At 43.5% G+C, this 23,057-nt stretch overlaps 1 protein-coding gene across 2 annotated transcripts in view; it reads left to right on the top strand.

Moving 5' to 3' along the window:
- The window catches only part of LOC137780855 (intermembrane lipid transfer protein VPS13B-like), a 297,025-nt gene continuing 273,968 nt past the window's right edge, over positions 1 to 23,057 (top strand). Inside the window, exons 1-3 of one of the 2 annotated variants that reach the window (XM_068569156.1) lie at positions 1 to 102; positions 1,359 to 1,517; positions 4,759 to 4,902. In XM_068569156.1, the coding sequence (XP_068425257.1) occupies positions 1,371 to 1,517; positions 4,759 to 4,902 (291 nt within the window). In that variant the 5' untranslated portion in view covers positions 1 to 102; positions 1,359 to 1,370. Of the gene's footprint in view, positions 103 to 137; positions 265 to 1,358; positions 1,518 to 4,758; positions 4,903 to 23,057 lie in introns of those variants that run through there. The other variant, XM_068569155.1, reaches the window with a different exon arrangement.

Genomic DNA, 23,057 nt, shown 5'->3' with positions numbered 1-23,057 from the left:
CTGAAACCGTGGTCCGATGTGGCTAACGTCAGTTACCAAGATAAATATGTTATATTAAACGTCAAATTCAAGAAATAGCTACAGGATATAAGCGGGTGTCAAGTAAGTAGGGTGTTCTGCAAATGTACCCGTGGCTACACGTTTCAGCCACCAAAACGAAGTTAGGGTGACTTCTTCTCAACAGCTAGCTTAGCTAGCTTAGCTTCTCTGCTGTGGTGCTCTGGTGTGTAGCTCCAGCTGGAATGGCAGGCTAACTACTCCGCAGTAAGTTAACGGCACACCGCTGTATTTATAACAGCAAGTTATATTTAGTTACGTTGTTATCCGTAGGGAAAGGGAGTCTCGAATGACTGTTGTCGTGCTCCTCCAGTCGCGTGCACTAAAAGTGAAGTCTCATTAGCCAGCAGGCTCATTCAGGCACTCGTTTGAATTAAAACCAAACTACTTCCAAGTAGAACTAGTGAAGTATAGAAAATATAAAACGCAGTAAAACCTGGACCTGCAACCTATGCGAGCAGAACTTATTCTGTCTCTGTTGTGTGTGTGTAACGTGAGGTATCAGCTCTGCGTGACTTTATTCAGCTCCATACTTCATCTCATAATTATCATAATTATGACCCTTCCATAACAGGATAGGATGAGCCAGTAAGTAAGTAGCATTGCTGCTGTTGCACCTTTCAGGACCAGACGTAACAATGAGCATCATAATGAAAGCCAAACAAAAACAAATAAATGACAGGCATAAAGAAATATGCTATTAAAACAATTCAATTCAGTTTATTTTGTATAGCCCGGAATCACAGATTACAATTTTGCTCGTAGGTCTGTACAATCTGTACACACACGTACAACACACAAATGCTAAAGACAGTCTCTTTTGGTCCTCTTGAGTCTGCAGCACAGAGCAACAATAACAACATTAAGTTGAAATGGATATTTTGTCTTGTCATAGCAGGAAAAGTGCAGGTGTGGTTTAATATCATGAAGGATGGCTCTATTCCATTTGCGCCTGGCCAGCGAGCCGACGTGCACAGCTCTGCTGTCTCCCAGCTGGCACACTTGAATGGAATGCAGTCATAACAAATGTTATTAACTTCACATGTGCTCTCGTGCTAAGAGGTATAACATATCTGCTGTTAAAATGGACTGCTGGCGTAGGCTTCAGAAGCAGTTGTGTTTCAAAGAAAAAAGAAAAAGAAGAGAATATTGGTATATATATATATATATATATATATATATATATATATATATATATATATATATATATTGGTGAAACAAGATTTAATACACAGATACTGTCATGTGTAAATAAACATAATGTTGGATGACATAACAATGTGTGTTTGATGTGTGTTCAGGACGGGGACAAGATGTTGGAGTCCTATGTCACACCGCTCCTGATGAGCTATGTGAACAAGTACATTAAGAACCTGAAGCCGTCTGACCTGCAGCTGTCTCTCTGGGGAGGAGATGTGGTGCTCAGCAAGCTGGACCTGAAGCTGGATGTGCTGGAACAGGTACTGTAACATGGATGTGTTCACTGCTCCCCTAAGCTTAGAGATTGCATTTTCTCATGTAATGACACTTATTGGGCTGTGTGGTTAACCCTAGAACACTAACGTTAAAAATAGTTACACCATCACTAACGTTGGGTGAATTTCACCCCATATAATGTAACTAATACAATATACTTCTAATCAAAATAGATTCAAATAAAACACTACAAGCCAAGTTGAGGTACTCTTTTATTTTACTCTTCTTAGAAAATGAAAAACAGGTATCATGGGAAGACCCTGAAAAAAGGCTCAAAATCTGGTGACAAATTAGGGAATCATCAATAAAAAATGATTAAAAATATAAATAAAGGAGCTATGAACTTGTTCTTTGGTCCACATGTTCCTGGGACATGTGAGTTTTATTTTGTGAGGGAAAGTCTCCTTCAAGGTTAAAACCCATCCGGAAAAAACAGTCACTGTCACTAACGTCAGGTGAAATCACCCGAACAAGAACCTGTAGAAAAAAATTGGAGTAGAGAGACACGCCCACCTTCAATAAGACACGCCCACCTTGCATAAGACACGCCCACCTTACATAAGACACGCCCACCTTGAGTAAGACACACCCACCTTGCATAAGACACGCCCACCTTGCATAAGACACGCCCACCTCAATAAGACATGCCCAATGTCAATAAGACACACCTACCTTCAATAAGACACACCTACCTTCAATAAGACACGCCCACCTTCAATAAGACACGCCCACCTTCAATAAGACACACCTACCTTCAATAAGACACACCCACCTTCAATAAGACACGCCCACCTCAATAAGACACACCTACCTTCAATAGCGTCTGTGAGCAGCATGAAACTACACAAAGACTGATGCAACTCGGATTAAAGCAACACAATAAAAATAACGTAACAACAATCTCTCGGCTGAAAATCACCCGACGTCAGTGTTCTAGTGTTAAAGACGTCAGTGTTCTAGTGTTAAAGACCTCAGTGTTCTAGTGTTAAAGACGTCAGTGTTCTAGTGTTAAAGACGTCAGTGTTCTAGTGTTAAAGACCTCAGTGTTCTAGTGTTAAAGACCTCAGTGTTCTAGTGTTAAAGACCTCAGTGTTCTAGGGTTAAAGACCTCAGTGTTCTAGTGTTAAAGACGTCAGTGTTCTAGGGTTAAAGACCTCAGTGTTCTAGTGTTAAAGACCTCAGTGTTCTAGTGTTAAAGACCTCAGTGTTCTAGTGTTAAAGACCTCAGTGTTCTAGTGTTAAAGACGTCAGTGTTCTAGGGTTAAAGACCTCAGTGTTCTAGTGTTAAAGACGTCAGTGTTCTAGGGTTAAAGACCTCAGTGTTCTAGTGTTAAAGACCTCAGTGTTCTAGTGTGAAAGACGTCAGTGTTCTAGTGTTAAAGACCTCAGTGTTCTAGTGTTAAAGACCTCAGTGTTCTAGTGTTAAAGACCTCAGTGTTCTAGTGTTAAAGACCTCAGTGTTCTAGTGTTAAAGACGTCAGTGTTCTAGTGTTAAAGACGTCAGTGTTCTAGTGTTAAAGACGTCAGTGTTCTAGTGTTAAAGACATCAGTGTTCTAGGGTTAAAGACCTCAGTGTTCTAGTGTTAAAGACGTCAGTGTTCTAGGGTTAAAGACCTCAGTGTTCTAGTGTTAAAGACGTCAGTGTTCTAGGGTTAAAGACCTCAGTGTTCTAGTGTTAAAGACCTCAGTGTTCTAGTGTTAAAGACGTCAGTGTTCTAGGGTTAAAGACGTCAGTGTTCTAGTGTTAAAGACGTCAGTGTTCTAGGGTTAAAGACGTCAGTGTTCTAGTGTTAAAGACCTCAGTGTTCTAGGGTTAAAGACGTCAGTGTTCTAGGGTTAAAGACCTCAGTGTTCTAGGGTTAAAGACGTTAATGGTACATAAGGGCTTCAGTCCTACAGGTTCTCAGCTTACCATCGGCCTGTCTATTGAAACTCTAAAAATCATCTTTGAATATGTTCTTTTTAATATTTACAGCAAATTATTGTTATTACTGTTATTTTTGTAAAATTTGTTATAGGTTGTTTGACTTTTGTTTGTATTATTATAATTATTATTATCATACAGTTGGCCAGGATCTCTTAGCCTGAGTAATTTTAGCATTTAGCTATCTGGATAAACAAAGCAGCCAAGTGTATAAACGTGACGGTGCTAACATTGCACGACAACTTTATATTAAATTCAGAATCAGAGTTGTTTCTTCTCGATCATAAACGAGAGTGAAAACATTGGAAGGAAATGAATGTGTGCAGAGTAGACATGTATTTAAAACAGTATTTCCAGTAGTTCCAGCCTCGACACCGTTCATCCAGGCAGGAACACGGTTTCTCTTCTGTCATTGTGTTATTATGGAGGAGTCTGATCGCTTCACCCTGATATGTTGCTCTGCTCTGTTATTTTGACTCTGTGTTGCTTGTTACACATGTAATGTCTGGATTGGATCAATCCGTCTCTTTTCTCCTGAGTGGGTTCTGACTGCTTCTGAAGAGCAGACCAAAACACGACCTAACCCAACAGAGATTGTGATGAAAGATCTTATTGGAAGCAGCTTGAGGCCAACTGACAGTGGGAATCGTGTTCGCAGTTTGATGTGCAATGCTACGTCAAAACCTTGGCAACCATCCCCTCTCTTCCTTTTGTTTTATTGCATTTCAGTTGAACCTCGCTTCAAATGTGCATTTACAGGTCATGTGCCTAATAATATAGAGAGGGTTTTTTTTGTGAGACGTTGTTGGAGTTATCAAGCAGACATTCTGGAAATCTGTGACATCTTTTTCTCAGAAAGTTGGTTATTAGTTTTTCTGGCTTAAACGTTCAGAGAAGGCATGTAAAGCTTGTGTGTGGGCAGTCTGGTTTCATGGTACTCGTTCTCACACAGAGCAGTTCAAGATGCAGAGCAGAAACCCGTCCGCCTGGGACAGATCTGACTGGTTCTGTTAAGAGCGTGACCAATATGTAATCTGTAGCTGTTGTTTTTACTATCCTCTCCTTGTCAAATATTAGTTTCAAACAGCGGTTTAGAAAATGGATGGATGGATGGATGAAGGCACCAAATGTTCTTGAAGCCTCTGTGGTCACAACCCCACAATGCTGTGGTCACATCCCCTGCAATGCTGTGGTCACATCCCCACAATGCTGGTTGCAGATGTAATACTAGTACAGTTTATTCTAACTCCAGTCTCTTTGCTATCTTTAGTTTATAACTTTATGTACTGGCTTTTTTACAGGAGTTAAAGCTGCCCTTTACATTCATGAGCGGTCACATCCATGAGCTGCGTATCCACGTGCCGTGGACCAAGCTGGGCTCGGAGGCGGTCGTCATCACCATCAACACCATGGAGTGCATCCTCAAGCTGAGGGATGGAGCCCAGGTTAGTTCTGGAGGGACAAACACGTGACGCTTGGTTCCACCAGAGGGTTTGTGACAGAGAAACTATAATCATGACTTAATGTAAAATCACACCAAATCAGCTGACGTTGGATCCTAATTTAAGTGTTTAGTGTTTGTCACAGTTACGTGGTCTTCACTTTGCATCCGGTACCTGAAAGTCGTTAAGATAATTAGAACACCGTACAAGATTCAAGATTTACTGTCATACGCACATGAGTTATTCTACACAATGACAAGCTTATTCTGCTCAGTCCCCCTAACACAGAATTACAATAAACTTAAGATAAAACAATAAAAAAGGCACAAAATATAACACTATTGCACAAAATTATGATAATAGTATTGCTATGATAAATATAGTAAAATCTGATAATAGTATTGCTATAATATAATATGATAAATATGATTAAATATGATAATAGTATTGCTATGATATAATATGATTAAATATGATCAATATGATAATAGTATTGCTATGATATAATATGATAAATATGATTAAATATGATAATAGTATTGCTATGATATAATATGATAAATATGATCAATATGATAATAGTATTGCTATGATATAATATGATAAATATGATTAAATATGATAATAGTATTGCTATGATATAATATGATAAATATGATCAATATGATAATAGTATTGCTATGATATAATATGATAATAGTGTTGCTATGATATAATATGATACATATGATAATAGTATTGCTATGATATAATATGATACATATGATACATATGATCAATATGATAATAGTGTTGCTATGATATAATATGATACATATGATACATATGATCAATATGATAATAGTGTTGCTATGATATAATATGATACATATGATAAATGTGATCAATATGATAATAGTGTTGCTATGATATAATATGATAATAGTGTTGCTATGATATAATATGATCAATATGATAATAGTATTGCTATGATATAATATGATACATATGATCAATATGATCAATATGATAATAGTATTGCTATTGATATAATATGATACATATGATAGATATGATCAATATGATAATAGTGTTGCTCATTGTATCTTTATTCACTGTGCGTTGCTACAACGTTGCTACAATGTCCATGTTTGGGCGTGACAGGAAGTCCCAGCAGCCGTTCACAGTTCAGTGATACGTTCTCCATTTAAAAAATATTGTTATGAACATTTTGTTTTGCAAATCATCCTCAGTCATGGTTTATGTCCCACTGTTCCAAGTTGCCCATCCTTCCAGTGGGTTTGGTGTTTTAACACCAGTGGGCTCAAGCGGCCCAGCAGGACACTTTGGGCCTCATGCGGCAACGTTCTCTTGTACTTTCTCTTTGAATGAAAAGTACTTTATTATTACCCAAGGGGATTTTTATTTTCTTACTTCTTAGTCTCTTGTTTTCTGTGAAGAGATAAAAACAAAAGACGTCAACTCAGATGCACCAAACGTTCCAACTATTCACCTCCATTGACCCGGCTGAGCTGAATGATGAGTCCCACTAGATCCTCAGAGGCGTGTGGCCGGTTGTTTATCATCAGCAGACAGTAGTGAATATACTACAGGTAGTAGTACATTACAGGTAGTACATTACAGGGCAGGTGTTGAGCAGATACTGTCATCACAGACGTGTCTCTCAGGAGATGAACACACGCAACAGCATCCAAGGTTTTTATAGCATTTAGCTCAATGGACCAAGTGCATTCTTTTAACCCACACATTTAATTATCCAACCATTATCTTTATTTCAAAACACTATCATAATCTAAGTTTGATTATATGATGTCTTTCCGTTTGTTCATGTTTCTTAAATTGAAAACGTGTGTTTACTCGCATTGGAAAAGCCTTTGTGCACTGTGAAAACAAGATGTTATTGTCTTATCTTGGTGAGAATGCTGAAGAGAAGAAAAAAGAAACCGCTTGTTAATCATAGAGATCCATGTGTAGTAACACAATAACAACACATTGTGGCTCTGAACCGACATGGGAGTAAATTAGTTTATAAATTGCTTTCTGTATGAGGCCTATTGTGTCTGATTGTGATGCAATGGTTTACATCTGTAATGAGCTGGCATGATGACAGACGATCGCCCCACACAAGCTTCAAAGTGAGAATATGAGTGTTGTATTATAAGTTGGGAGCGTTTGTTATGGGCTCTTCACTGCAGCCGCACTTGGTAATGACAGAGCGTAACCATTTCAAAGGGCAGGGATTAAAATGTTGTTAGCCTGACACGGCTACGTGGCGTTGTCTTTCTCATCCACGCACGTTTGCTTTGATGAGAAATGTATTGGAAAGAAAAAGAAAAGCAAACAAAGAAGCAAGTGAATCACAGCCTTGAACTGTTGTTCTTTTTAAACAGTGATCTGGTTAATCTACATTTTCATAAGCGTCTAGAAAAAATAATGCACTAGCGAGCGCTGTAATGTGAGTCTGCAGGGAGGAGCGGACTTCAGAATTTGTGGTGGATTCCCTCTTATTTAAGAATGGTGGGTTGTTCATATCCAATAGATTCACCTTCAGAAACACACATACTCTCACTCACCACTTCTGTCTCTCAAGAAGAGCGACGGCTTCATTGATCACTGACCAGACCTTTCCACTCAAATGTGTCTCCTGGCAGTGAACGATCATTATCAATACATACAAAGAACCTCAGATTGTTCCCCATCTCTTTCAAATCAGGCTCATCAAAGGTTCCTGGAGCTTTCTTTACGTTTTGACCACAGGGATCACACTTCACCGGCTCGTGTTTTATTGGGAGGAAAAGGCGTTCAACACGTTTGCAAGACCTGCAGGAAACACACAATGCACTTTGGTGATTGACACAGAATATAAACAGAAACCTTTTTTTGTTTACAAGAAAAAGCCCCAGAGCACCTTGGAGCAACAAGTGACATGTTGTCTTTTGTAATTTGTCGGCAAGAAATGTTATCCCAAAAGAAATGTTTATATTATTGTATTTAGATGAATTAAAGTTATTTAGATGAGTGTGTTGTTTGAAAGTCATTTCTTCTCGGGCTTTTGCAGAAGAGCCTGGTCCTGTCTTGCCACCCATGCAGTGTGCACAATTGAAAGTGTAGCTGGCTCTTTATGGGAAGGTTGGGAGTTTCAGGGCCAGATGTCCCAGAAGAAACACATTTCTAGGGAAGTCAATTACAGCTAATTATATAGACTGCGGCAAAAAAGATTTGTAACACATGAGCCTGAGCTGCCCAGAACTAATGGTGAATATCATACTATGCAGGTGGCTACTGCTCATGCGATCAGGTTTCAGTTCGATGGAAACTGAAACTTGTTTTTTATGCTTGGTACACAGCTTCAGGTCATGCGGCGGTACCAGCGCTGCTGTAATGCACCGAGTCCCAAAACAACTATTTGTTACAGATGTTTTGTAAAAGGCTTCCAGTCAAGAGAAGATTTGGGGGGAATTGCAAAGGACGTTTGGACAAATTATTCAGTGGTATGTACACCCGTGAGACATAATTTGGAGCAGAGCCAGACTTACAGCAGAAGTCCTTCTCGCATGTGGAATTTAAATGAGCCGCTACACTTCTCTCCTGTGAGCGGGAGGCAGGAGGCCGACTACTGTTCTTTAGCCAAGAAAATGCTGCCAGTTTCTGGCTTCAGCTTTGTGCCGTTTGGTGACTTTTATTTAATCTTTACTACACTTTAGACATCATAAAATGCCCCACGTCTTCAGAGAGAGAATTCCCGTGATTGAGGGAAAAGGTCTGTTGGCCTTTGTCACGTTAGTCTCCCAGAAACGAGATTATATTTCTCTGGAGGTTAGATATCCTGTTCATGTGCATGTCAGGCCCTGGTCCAGTTTTAATCAGATTCCAGCAGGGTTGCAGGGAGTTTGGCATAGGTGTATGCAGAAAGCCGGGCCATGACAGTTCTCCCCGAAGCCCTCGAGTAATTTGGGTGACGGCCCACAGGATTTGAAAAAAATCTGATCTGTGTATGGAAAATGGTACATTTCAAATTCAGTAAATTACGAGTGTTTCTTTTGTCCAGTAGAGACAGGAACTTTGCGGTGGGCCTCATGCGGCCAAAGTGTGGAAATGATAAATGATATCATTAATACGGTTTGTTTTCCTAATTACTGTTAAAGCCCGAGCGCCGGCCTGTGAAAACATCCGCGCGTCTTTTGAAGTTCATTAAGGGCTGTGTAATTTGACCGGAATTATTTGGACCTTTTTCTTTTCATGTTCGCGCTTCCCCTCCAGAGGAACTGGGGAATATTAGGGATATTCAGATTGCTCAACAGGGCCCATCTGCAAAGCACCGAGAGCAGCTCACAATTAGAGTTTCCAGCAAATGTGGAAATTTGGGCGTTTAGCAGCAGTCGGAGATTACAGCTTCTGCTGACAGTGTAATTGCTCCAAACGAGCTGTAATGAGGACAAAGTAGAGTAACAGAAAAAAAAAATCGTCAACTTGTTTTTTGACGTATACTTTTACAAACTGGAGGCCATTTTAGGAACAAATTACATTAGGTATGCATGTGCCTCACGTCTGAAGTTTAGAAAGTGATCGTGTTCCTGCATTGTTTGAAGATTAGAAACTGTGCAAATCAAAGCACGGCCACTTTTGTTTAGTTGTCGGATGTAATGGACATGTAGATCATTTATGCTCTTTGGATTTTTCAGTCTCAGTTTCTAAGTCCAAAAATGTAAATCGTCGTCGTTCTCGCACGAGTGGAATAATTAGTGTGGACATCTCCACGTGAAATTAGACTAAGCCCCGGTCTATGCCTAAGCGCTCAATGTATGTAACAGGAGATTGGTCATGGGGATGAAAGGGTTTTGTAGTAGTCGACTCTAACTTCTTTCCTCTTGTGCAGAGACACGCTGGATGTGGCCCCTCTGGAGTTACTCGATATGAACGAGCCGTTTGATCTAAGTCCGTTCTAAATTAAGAAGCAATCTGAAAATGTCAAGAGCGGCACAGGATAAAACAATGCTTTTACAATCTGTCTTTCCACATCCAGAGCCTCCTATGGAACCTGCAGGGATTAATAGAACCCAGAAGGTCTCCACGCCGTCTTCTCCCCGTGGAAATCTCATGGAAGGAGTTAGCAGAGAGCTCCAGTTTTACCAGCGTCACACCAAACCTTTCCCACGCGGGACAGGCTTTTCTATATTTGGTCATTTCTTTTCATTAGGTGGTTGTCGTTTGACTGTTTTCTGCTCACATGTGGGGGATTTGAGCTGGTTTGTGATGCGATACTGAGCATTTGATTGAAAGCATCCCTGCCTCCAGGCTTCCCCTGTAAGGAGGAGACTGATATGAGATAGACTGGTCGTACGGCTGTTTGGAGAAGTTTGGTTCTTGTATTTGTCGCCAACAGAAATGGGCGACTCAGGCCTTAATGAAAGCTAACGGCTAACACTGGTGTGATGTTTCTTTGTGTTGATGTCTATGCAAACCGCTCCAGATGTTGCTGATGAGGTGTGATCAGCAGAGACGGAGGCACCGTGCCGGACGGTCGCAGTGGATCGTCACACTCTCAGGCCCTCTTCAGTTCTTTACGAGGCAAAGATAAGGGCTCGGGTTTACCGAGGAGAGCCTTTCTGCTTTTGGCTCGGCTCGCTGCTTGATCTGGGAGTTTTATGGCCGCTGAGTGCATTTGCCACTGATGTGGAGGTTCTGATTGATGCAATGCCTCGAGATGATTTGGGGAGGTGCTTCTGAGACTTGTTGGTTTGGCGTTTGGCCCTTTCAGCTGCTGGATTCCTTCCAAACTATTTTTAGGGCTTTATTGCTCCTAAATAATGGGTACGACATGTGACTTAGGGAAACCTCTTCTGAACAAAAACCCTCAGATACGACTGGGCAATATATCGATTATTAAGGCCAGATATCCTCTTAGATTTTGAATATGGTAATAAGACCGTGGTGTTGTTGTTTTTTTCTGGTTTTAAAGGCTGCATCACATCAACGTGATGCAATTTTCTGAAATTAAACTACTGGTATGTATGTAAATATCTTGTAAAGGCACCAATGCTCAACAATATACAATTGTCTCAATACTAATATGGAGGTATTTGGTACGTGGATGCTCCTGTGATGTGGATTTGCCTCCCAGTGGTTGAGTTTCCAATCCACTCAACAGGACAGCTGGGATCTATGGTCCGCTCCCAGCTTCAAGCGGACTGTTGTAGTTGTGCTCAACCTTTCCCTGGCTTGAGTTACGTCATTCTCGTTGACGTGCTCTTAAGTGACATCGACGAACGTGAGGATGATGTTCTTCAGAAGTTAAAAATCTTCACTGTCAGCCGGGCTCCTCCAGCTCTTCTTTCACAAGTCAGCAAACACAAAGGAAAAAGTTAAACAAGTAAAAGAAAACAGCCCTGTGGAAGTTTGCAATCAGATAGCACAAACTGGATAATCTCTGTCCCGATGCCATCCGGAAATCTTGCCTTTGATTCTCCGGCTCGCAGGGAGCAAATGGCTTACAGAGAGCGCTCCATAAATCCGTCTGATCATCAGCTCAGCGGGGCCTTGTCTTCAGGACCGAAGAGACGCGGCGCTGCGGAGAATCCGCTTCCCTTGAATCCAACCCCCCGAAGCGGGAACACAACCCATCTCTTACTGTAAATAATGAGAAGATGCAGTAATGTTGGCACAGAGGAGACTCCTCAGGCTGCTTGGAAGCCAGAGCGAGCTCTCTGATGAGACAAAGACAACTACAGAGAGGCGGACTGAAGGACACAGCGCATGTGCATGGCGTCCTCCTGACAGGCTCTGTGTGTCGCCTTCTTACTTTGTCATAAAACGGCAGTATTTTCATGGCCATGAAGAAGAAACCTGCAGGCAGTTTATAGTTGCAGACCTTCATGTAAAATCGGTGTAAAATCCCAGATGCATCGTTTGTTTTATGACCCATGGGCAGATTTTCCATCATCTGCCTCTTGTTGTTCATTCTACACGGGTGGGGTGTGCGTAACACCAGCATTTTGTGTGCTATTGGCCAGATTTGTAATATTGCAGGTGAGACTGGATGTGACGACAGCGGGGGGGAGACAATGAGCAGAGATGAGGGCGCCCCGTGTCTTTGTCACGTGTTGTGCACGTGGAGATCCTCAGATGAACCCACTGGGTGACAGGATGAGGTCCAGGCAAGGCGGCGACGTTGTCACGGCGCTGACATTTCCTGGTCAGCGAGTCTGTTTAAGAACGAACACGAGAAAGTGGAGCGTCACGCAGCGCGCCTACGAGCCAAATACATGTTTTCCGACTGCACATAATCGTAGGACACGACCCAGTCGTGTAGTTCTGTGCAGCACGCGTCTGTCCCCTCTATCAAGTTCTTCACATGGCTGCAGCCACTGCACGGCTCTCTGCGGAGCGGTGATCTGAAGCAGGAGGCAAAGTGTGTTGTTCCAGAGGCGCTGCTCTCGGCCGCCATCGCCCCGTGAGTCAGCCCACAGCCTTTGATGAAGTTTTGGTTTTCCTGGTGGGATGAGGTTACTTCAGCTCTTCAGACACAGGAAAGCTGTCGGGCAGGGAGGAGGGGGGAATTAAGTGAGTCAAGTGGTGATCAATACACTCTGGGCAGGATGCTGCCGCTCCAGTCTTTAATCCCTGCTCTCAGGCCATCCGGACTACAGCAATCCCTCAATGGAGCGAATTACTTGCCGGTTGCTCCCGGAGATATTGCAGTCTGGGAAGTGATTACCTCGCAATTAGGGCTAATGTTTGCTTTATTAGTGCTTTCTTTGGACAGATATTCTGGGGAGATAATGTGTCGCAATTAGGAACAGCACATGCTTTTAAACCTAAACAGACACTACAGGGAGACGTTGCATTAAATGAGGGAGCGCGTTCACCGCTTCATGTTGCTTTACAGACTGTTGTGTGACACAACAGGCGTTCATTAGTCTGCTTCATTTTATTCTGTCGGGTTAACGCACAGACCAACGCAACCAGATGTGGGTCATTTATCATTCTGATGATCTCCATATCAACACATTTATTTAGATATATAATATTATTTTTAGGTGAGCAGAAGGAGTAACACGGTAAGTGACGTCTCGGTGGAGCAAGGCCGGCCTCATGACTCCATGTTACACAGACTGTGGGTGGTCTGTGTTTCATGTCTCGGGGTGAGTGTGTGTGCTCCATTTAGCAGACCCTCTCCCCTTTTGGCTGATACATAATTTCACTCTTATTTTAGAAATGATGACGCCATTCAAGGCAGGTCGCGTTAACCCAAAATGTTTTCTGCATCGGAGCCGATCAGCAGTCCAGCTGAGTGTAAATGTGCCAGAGGAGGACTGGTGGGGTGCAGAAGCAGCGCCCCGCTCCCGGTTGTGTGTTGGTACGCGAGTTAGATTCCACTTGCCCGCACAACGCGGCGGACTCGCTGGCGTTTGCTTTCATGTTGGTCGGCCGGGGCGTGTAATGTGTGGGTAAGAGCAGAAGAATGTAATATGAATAATTGCACAACGTGTCACTCTCCACGGCGAGGGAGGGAGGAGAACGGGCCTGAGAGGAGAAGGCATACGGGGCGCTGGAAGGATAATAAACATGCAGATCTTGAATGGGCGCATCGCCCTGGCTTGACATTTGCCACATTGCTTGTTTAAAATGACCAACGTGATAAAATAAATTCTCATGCAGAGCTGAATGTGCTCCTAATCTTTCATGAAAATGTTTTGGCGAACACTTTCCAGTTGACAAGAGAACAGAGAGCAGATATATTGGGATGCTGATTGTTGGCGATACAGCGTCACAGAGATATTAAGTATGAGGTAAAATCATATTCATATTTCATAAAACTGGTATTAATGTCTGAGCAGTTGGAAGTGAGACTTGAGACTTTAAGCTGCGTCTTAAATGTTTGCAGAATGAAAGTTTGACCTCAGGGACAGACATTTCACACATTCCCTGACGGCAGAGAAGAAGACTGAAATGTTCTCTTCCAGCTTCGCGTGCTCAGGGTTTCTAACATCATTTTAATTGAGGAAAGATGTGAAACCTTTTGGAGCAGCTCAGAACGAGCCAAAGCAGCCCGAGCAGAAACAAAAGGGTTAATCCTCCAACCAAATACAACTTTGCAATCTGCTCTGTCTCACGGCTGCGTGTTCAGACGTTACAGTTTAGTAACATCACAGACGGGAGTGAGAAGCAGCTGGTACACACATAAAAACATTTAATTTTCAAACTATATTTGAACCTTTTTTGGAAACGTTATTCCCTGGCTGTGGGCCAGGGCCAGGCCTCTTGTTTTATTGGTTTGTCATTCAAATTTAAGGTAAGGGTTGAAAAACGTCTTCTTCCATTACGCTGATGAAGACAAGAGGAGACCTGGGATCCTCGGTCCAGAACTCGGTCACGGCTCCGAGGGTGAAATTGAAATGATTTCTTTTTTCCAAAGTAAGGTTGACAGTTTTCCATCTCTCAAGGAAGCTGATGAATGATGACAGCGCCTCAGTTGCTGTGGAGCCCGCTGCATGAAGAGCTATGCAAACACCAGGCCGCTGCATCCCCTCCTGCAATATGGCTTTGGTATTTCTCAACACGGACGGAAAGTCCTCTCCCATTTCTCTCCGTTTGATTTATTCTATCTCGCTGGTTTCAGAACATTGATACTCTCCAAGAACACTTAGGCCTCTGCAGCGCATGCTTCCAGCTGCACCTCACATGTGCAATTAAGTTGTCAGAGTAGCCTCAGCCGCTGCTAGCGCCGGTCCTGGAGGATGGCGCTTACATCGTTCAAGAGGTGCTTATGTCTTGTATGATGTACTTAATATTCTGTATGAAGAACCGGGGATGGTTCAGCTCCCGACAGATGAATGGCAGTTTATGTTCCCATCAGGTCCTACCGCTGGATCTTCAGCAACTCGCCAAAATAAGATAAACATCTCTAAAGGATGCTCATTTCCTTTACCCTTTGTGAAGGTTATTCATTCATTTCTTGTAGTAAATTAGCAATGTTTTGCTTGAGCGGATTAATTAAATCATATATATAACTGGGGACTAGTTAATATTTGGATTAGAAATGAACAGGTTAGATTAAAGTCTATGGGAATTCCCCCATGTGTGTCCGAGTGGACTAAGATGTGTGGGCTTTTTACTGTGTGTGTGTGTGTGAGAGTGAGTGAGAGAGAGTGTGAGTGTGTGTGTCAGGGGTCTGCGTGGAGTGTTTTATTGTAGCTAACACATTGCAGTTATTAGCATTAGGGGGTAGCTGTGCCAGCGTAAGCAGCATGCCTCACATGCTCAGCCTGGGCTTGTGGTTACTGATGGAGACATCTGAAGGACCAGAGCCTCTCAGATCTAAATCAGGAACAATTTCTCCCTCTTTCTCATTCTCTCCCTCTGTGTCGTCTCCACACACACACACACACACACACACACACTCACTCACACACACACACACACACACACACACACACACACACACACACACACACACACACACACACACACACACACACACACACACACACACACACACACACACTCACTCACACACACACACACACACACACCCCTCCCTCCCTCCCTCGTTTCTGTCTTGGCTTTTTGTTCTCTAGCCGTTGTTTCCGTCACTCTTCTTCTCTCTTGTTTCCTTCACACTCTCTGCTGCCGCTCAGCAGTGAGACACACGTGATGCGCGTCAGGTGCATTAACACTGAAGGAGCAGGTCAGCAGCAGGAACATGTTACCATCTAAAGGTCGAGATCATCGAGACACAGCAGTGATCGAGGCCGCTCAGCCCGGTTCCAAACTCCACCACGGAGCCGACATCAGGACCAGTCGCTCGCCTGTCGCTCTTGGCTTTTAATCAAGTCTCCGGATTAGAGCAACTTTGACTTCAAATCTTTCTGTTTGAACGTCAACTGTGGAAAACCAAACATTGTTAGCGGGGGATGAAAGAAGGCTGACCTCAGCGCTCCCTCCGCTTTGAACCGTCTTACTGCTGACCTGCTTACTGTGGCGGAGAAATAACAAGCAAAACCGCTATTTTGTAACAAAGGAACCGATTTCACGCGTGAATACACTGGCTTTCAGATTACTAGATTAATGGAGAATTATGCACACTTTAACTGGAGCAGCAGCAGCTACTGTACCGTAAACACAAGATTGGTTTCTGCTGGTGTTACTTAGATTTTAAGACACAAGATAATGTCCTGGGGTTTAAACCAATACGACAGATCCCACGGGTCACATTCAGTGGAGGACTGATCGTGTCACTAAGATGCTGTAGGACAGGTCCTGGTTGCTCTTTACAGGTAAGGTTAGTTTACTGATGTGCAGGTCTGTGTCTCTCTTAGTAGCGAGAGTGCATGGAGGCTCCACACACACAAGGAGGTCTGCTGAAGCTGAACATATCTGTGTGCATGTATTCAACTCCCGTTCTAATAATCTCAACAACTGTTAGACACTCAGCCTGCACGGGAGCTGGATTCTTGCAACGTCACAAGGTTAGGAGAGAATTGCAGGATCACGTATCGCACAAAAATCCATTTTATCAAGCTTTAAGTCATGTTTTTGTGTGCGGTAAGACAAAGCACGGACCAATACGTGTCCTGTGTGGAGCTGCAGCTCTCTATATGTGTGTGTGTGTGTGTGTGTGTGTGTGTGAGACGATGCAATAGCATCAGTTACATCACAACTGGAGAGTATTTACTAATTTAAAGAAGAGCAAAGAACGGCACGGCTGCCTAAAGTCGCTTCCTGTTTCCAAACAGTTTCCAATGCAGGAGGTTCCAATGCAGATACGTCTTTCAGAAAGCAGATCTCCACTCCATTAAAAACTCCCAAAGCCTTCAACACATTGCTCTTTCTGGCCGTAGGGTTAGAACATATGGCTTAAACCAGTTTGACCAGGTGAAGAGCTGATGTTGCAGCAGGCCGCCAGGTAGTGTCCATGTGACATATGACATGAATGACATAAAGTACTGTGTCGCGGTCACATTAGCAGCGGTCTTACATTTTCTTGGGACAGATGGCAGCTGACAACTCCTCACCATAGTTATCTCTGGATATGACGCAGCACCTTTGGCTCTTTGCCCACGTTACAGGACTGGCAGACTGGGAGGAATAGAAGTCATCCAACCGTTTAACTTACTTACCAGTTCAGTGTTCTCTCTTCCAAATAATCGAGCCATGCAGCCATCCATCCATTCATGAAATGAAATTGCACTTTGGGGGCCTCCTTTCCCTGGAAATATGCACCAACATTCATTGTTTTTATGAGTGGCATGTAAGAATGTAACCGGCCAGTCACGAACCACAGAACAGGTCATCGCCCACTGGGAATAAAAGGAACATAATCCCACAATGTAATCCATCAAATGGCACTTCAGGATGTTCTCTTACTGGAACTTAATTTACTTTAATATATGATGTGATGGGAAAAAACTGCTGCACGACGTGTTCTACTTCTGTCAGCTACTTTTGCATACGCCATTTTTAATAAACGTGGGACGACATCGCGGTGAGAAACCTTTAAAATAAAATTTAATTTTTGTGTTATTTCTTTGACTTTTTCAGTCCAACATTCGTCCAGTAAAGTCAATGATTGGAGTAGTTATTGGCTGCTTAATTGTGCATGCGGTTCCCTGCTCCATATTATCATTATTAAACGGGTCGACCTCTGCTGAGTCGTCAGAAGTCGTGCGTTGCTGCTGCCGGAGGGTCTCGTCCGTAACGGGATCCCTGTTTGTCTTCGCTGTTGTTCTGGGCCCGTTGGAGGCCCATATCAAACCCAGTTTGACTTGGGTACAGTGGAGGCCCGGTTGGCAGAGACCTGCAGCGTGACATCACCGGTGCTGTCCTGATTCCTGCCGCTTCAGACCGAAATAGTTTTGTAATTGTGCGTTCTCCTTCTGGCGTTGGACTCCTTCACGTCCCGCTCTGTGAGGAACATGTTGTATCTTTGGGCTCGTGAGAGAAAGGAGGAAAAGTGTCCGAGTGCGTTCATTGTTGGCAGCGACGCAATGTTACGCTTCTTTTGGAAATGATGCTAAAGAAAGCCCACACGTCTGTTTGTTCTCTGCCGTGGTCGCAGTGAGCGTGAGCAAGTATGAATGTTTCGAAAAACACAATTACAGATAATTAATTTGACTATAAAGAAAATAACAAGAGCTGGATGCATCACTTTATGTGGTGTGTATTTAGTTTAACTGACAGTTAACAGGCTGTGTGTCCTGAATAATTGGAAGTTTCATAACTGCTATTTACTAAGTTATGAACTATTAAATGTTTATTGATCGTTTTAGCAGCAATGCTGGAATTTTTTTATAGAAACACTTCACCTTCCAAAATCATGAAAGTAGCTTTTAAGCTGAGCTTTTTCAGAAAAGTTGCACTTACTCTGTAACACTGGTTTTACACTGGTTTTACAATGCTATTACACTGGTTTCACACTGGTTTTACACTAGCCTTACACTAGCTTTACACTAGTTTTACACTACTATTACACTGGTTTTACACTAGCTTTACACTGGTTTTACACTGGTTTTACACTAGCTTTACACTAGTTCCACACTACTATAACACTGGTTCTACACTAGTTTTACACTGGTTTTACACTGGTTTCACACTGGTTTCACACTACTATTACACTGGTTCTACACTGGTTTTAAACTAGTTTTACACTGATTCTACACTGGTTTTACACAAGTTTTACACTATGATTACACTGGTTTCACACTAGTTTCACACTGTTATTACACTAGTTTTACACTGGTTCTACACTTGTTTTACACTGATTTTACACTTGTTTTACACAGATTCTACACTGGTTTTCACACTAGTTTTACACTAGTCTACACTGGTTTTACACTAGTTTACACTGGTTCTACACTCGTTTTAAACTACTTTTACACTAGTTTTACACTGGTTTAAAACTGGTTTTACACTGGCTTTACACTAGTTTACACTGGTTTAACACTAGTTTTACACTGGTTTAAAACTGGTTTTACACTGGTTTTACACTGGTTTTACACTGGTTTCACACTGGTTTTACACTGGTTTTACACTGGTTTCACACTGGTTCTACACTAGTTTTAAACCACCATTTACACTACTATTACACTGGTTTAAGACTAGTTTTACACTGGTTTCCCACTGGTTCTACACTAGTTTTAAACCACCATTACACTAGTTTTACACTACCATTACACTGGTTTCCCACTGGTTCTACACTAGTTTTAAACCACCATTACACTAGTTTTACACTACCATTACACTGGTTTCCTCGTCTGCTCAGAAACAAAGCTAAAGAACACACCCGTTCAGCCCGTTGACGTCCTGCAGCACATCGTGTACATGTCTGGACTGTAATAATTCATCGCTGCAGTGCACAGAAGGCCGTGAGTGAACGTGAGGATTCTCTTTCTCAGCAGTGGATTTAATTACTCGGAGCGAAGTCAAGAGAGAGGCCACATTTTTGTCATGAGATGTTTTCATTGAGATAATTATTCAGAATGTCACACGATGTGATATTCATCTGGGCTGTAATCCCTCCAATGCCATGGATTCCAGCTGCACGGCTCTGCTGCCGGTTTTACAGGAAGCCCTTCGTGTGTAGTTTGTGCGTATGCTCTTGCGTGTGGTGTTGCCTCTGTAGTTGTGTTTACTGTACATTTGTAGTGTAGTTGTGTGTGTTGGTGTTTGTATGTGAATTGCAGAGCAGTAATTGTCGTATAGGAATGTTTTCTCATGCAGAGAGTGAGAGATCCTGTGGTCTGGCCGGTTCTCTGCCTCAGTCTGAGAAAATGAAACCACTGTCTTTAATCACGGCGTAATGGCTTTCTGCATTTGTTACAGTTTCATTAAAAATCCATTAGCAGTTAATTTTTAGTCGGCCTGATGGATGTGTTCGAAAGCCGAGGGACGTTAAAGGAAAGGTAACTTGAGTCGACCCGCGATGAGCTCCGCTCTCTCCGCTCCACATTCCAGCGGGGGTCGTCATCGACGGCCGCGTACCGTTTCTTGACATCGCTGGAAGCGTCCCAAACCGTGACCGTGTGTGCGCGAAAAACGGCGGTCCACTTTTCCCATCTCCCCGCTCCCCCAGCTGGAAGCCATTCGTATGAGAACCAGGGTCATCGCTGTTTAAACAAGCCTCCGACTAGCTGGTTACGGAGGAGCTCTCGAACAAGCGGAGGCACAGGGAAGATCACATGGACACGGCTGGTGGATTAGGAGGATGAAAAGGGGGGATAATGTGCTGTTCTCTGGCAACCGATATTAGAGAGGTTTTCTGTTATTATACGGCAAAATGTGTTGTCTGTGAGTGTTTTTCTTGGAGGGGGGAGGTCTGATTGCTCCGTGGGCCCTGACATGGGGGACAGGGCCTCTCCTTGTCAGACCCAGCGAGTGTGTCTGTGTTTGTGTGTGTGTATGAGTGATTTGGAGTTGGAGGGGGTGTCGAGGGGGTCTGTCTGAGATAAGGAGCTATTGGGTTTCCTTCATTTATTTTCTCACTCCGTAGGCGTTCACCCTCCACTGCCCGGCCTCCAATCTCCAGGCCCGCTGCTTTGATGTCAGCATGAGTTCGCTCAGCAACCTGCAGAGGAAAAAACAACAATAACAGAGAGCGTGTTTATCCAGCAAAGGTCTTCGGCGTGCAGCCATTAATCTGCTGAAACTGTGTGAAATTGACCAGTTTTAAAAATGTTTGGGTTTCAGAGATCAGGCATGCGAGGTAGTCCGCTGCTAATCTCTGCCAACACTTTTTTTCCCTGTGTGTTCAACTGAAATTGAAAAATTGCTTCGTAATTTCTGGAGGAAAAAAGAAGAAAATGTCATATTTTATTTTTCAAGAAATGTGCGATGGGAATAAAAACAAACTAGCAATTTTGTTTTTATTCGAGGCCAGCAGATGTCAAAGTGAAAAGCCTCAAATGGCAAGAAATAGCAGTAAAGCCATTATTCTGTTTTCCCCGCACACTTTACTCTGAGTAATGTACACATTATTTCCAGTTAAAATGATTTGAAAGTGTACGTTAAACTTCTTTTTGAAACGGTTTAAACAGAAGCCGGGGAACACATGCATTTGGAATAAAATTCAATTGGACGACACAGTTATTGAGTCCTGTTGAGTATCATCACACTGGTTAATGTCTGCCTGCTGGACCTGAAATCCACTCGGCCAAACATATTTGTATTTTCTCTCGTAGTTCCACTTAGTCGCAGCGTACACATGCGTGACATGCCCTGTGGCGGTCGAGACGGGACCGGCCTCTGGTGTCTCAGGGTTGCAGCTCGTTTGTTTGTACTAGTACGACTGTGACAGTGTCTGCAGAGGTGCTGTTTTTCATGGCTGGAGGTGGTGGTGGTGGGGCTAATGTGTCGAGCAGCTCCGATGAGGGTCGACCCGCCTCCCGGTCCCTGACTGAGCCAGACGTCTGCAGGGGGACAGAGGTCAGGCCTGGCCTTCCTGCGCCCTAACCCTCCATGGGTGCCCACTTACCCTCTGAGTAGGGGGTCCCTCTCGCCTGTCACTCACACTGCCAGGACCCGCTCCTTTTTCCTTCTTTCCCCCTCTGCTTTTGTTCTGGTTTCATTGTCTACAAGTCTCACTTTTGGTCTCCACTTTCTCTCGCTGTGTTTTTTCCCCCCACTTATCTCTTTGCCTCCTGTCCCTCTTTTTCTTTTTTTTTTTTTTTGCTACCGTCATCTTTGGTCAACAGCTGAGTTGACGTGCCTGCAGGGGAAGCAGCCCCCCCCCCCACTCCGTCCTTCTGTCTTCCCCTCCTTCTCCATCCCTCCATCCCTCCCTCCATCCTGTGCCCTGCCGTGGCATTGGAGGGATCAGTTTACCCGGCAGCAGCTGAGGCGGCCTTCATTTGTCCCAGGGCTTCCCTCTGAAAAGGCATTTTTCCCCTCTGGAGGATTGCTCACTGCCCACGATGACATTGAGCGCTTAATTGCGCTACTTCCAAATTTGGCAGTCTTGTTCTTTAGTGGCAGTTTGAGCCGTTGAACTCGATGTACTCTTGGCCTGCAGGGCCAGCATTCCTTTAGGTATAGATACGAGAGTCTGCAGGGGAGGGAGGCTGTTTCTAATTCTGATGCGCTGGAGTCCTGTATTGTGATGTAAACTAAACACCTCAACATGTGAGCAACGTCTCGCTATAATTACCTCGTCCGAATCTCTAAATATTGCAAATGCAGCGTTGGGAGTGAGGACAAGTTACCAAATGAAGTGTGAAGAATGAGCAACACAATTTACATCTTGTTTTTCTCTCCATCTCTCTTCTTTGGAGCCTTGATGAAGTATTTATTATTCTTCCCCTCGTGTTTCCCTATTCCCAGCGCTCACTGATGGGAGCAAGCGGCCGGCATCGTGCGGCCGCACCGCAAAGGCCTCACTGAAGTCAAGTGTAAATACTCCTGCCAGAGCCTCTCGTCTCTGTTGGCAATTGCGTGTTTACCGCACTGGGAGATTCTCTCTCTCTCTCAAGTGTGTCCACAACTCAAATTATGCAAAGTACAGTATGTTTAAAACCTAATCTTCATTACCTAAACCGCACAGAGAGAGCGGGGTCATTTCACCGCTGTCAGGAGCGGGGCGTGTGTGTTAACCGTGTTGCGGTGCGTGTCTGCACAGGATGCACAACACGTGACTCGCGCCAGAGGTGTCGGCGTTGTAGGTTTTCATTTGCTCGTCTCCAAGCGCCTGCACCGAGTGGCCGACTCTATTTGGGTTTGACACCTTCTGTGTTTACATTGGTCTGGATGAGAGCTGACTCCTGAGACTCCGATCCCTCCTTCAAATGACAAACACATGCGATTGGCCCGTCTTTGTCCGGGTTGTGTGACTACCTCTGTGGAAAGGTTACAGCGCTGCAGTGACCCCTAATCAATGCCATGCTGGGGTTAACGCTCACTCAACTCTACAGCTTTTTTAAGAATGGTTCTAATAGATTTCTTGTCTTTTCTTCCCACCCTCCTCTGTTGCAGGCGCATGTCCACTGTGAAAGTGAATATGAGGTATTTGTTGAGTTGTGCATAGTTGTAGAGGAGTAGAAGTCCAGCTACAGTAGTCATAGTAGTTCCTTTGTGCGCTGGTGTTGATGTAATAGGTCGTTCTCCAAATTAAGAGCCCATGTTTAGTTGTTTTTTTACAGTAGTGCTGGCTGGATTCTCAATTTGACAAA

This window comes from Clinocottus analis, unplaced genomic scaffold, assembly GCF_023055335.1.
Source record: "Clinocottus analis isolate CAN_PGR_092001 unplaced genomic scaffold, fCliAna1.0.p SCAF_9, whole genome shotgun sequence".
NCBI lineage: Eukaryota > Metazoa > Chordata > Actinopteri > Perciformes > Cottidae > Clinocottus > Clinocottus analis.
The sequence above is the reverse complement of the archived record's forward strand: the minus strand, read 5'-3'. Positions and strand labels throughout refer to the sequence as shown.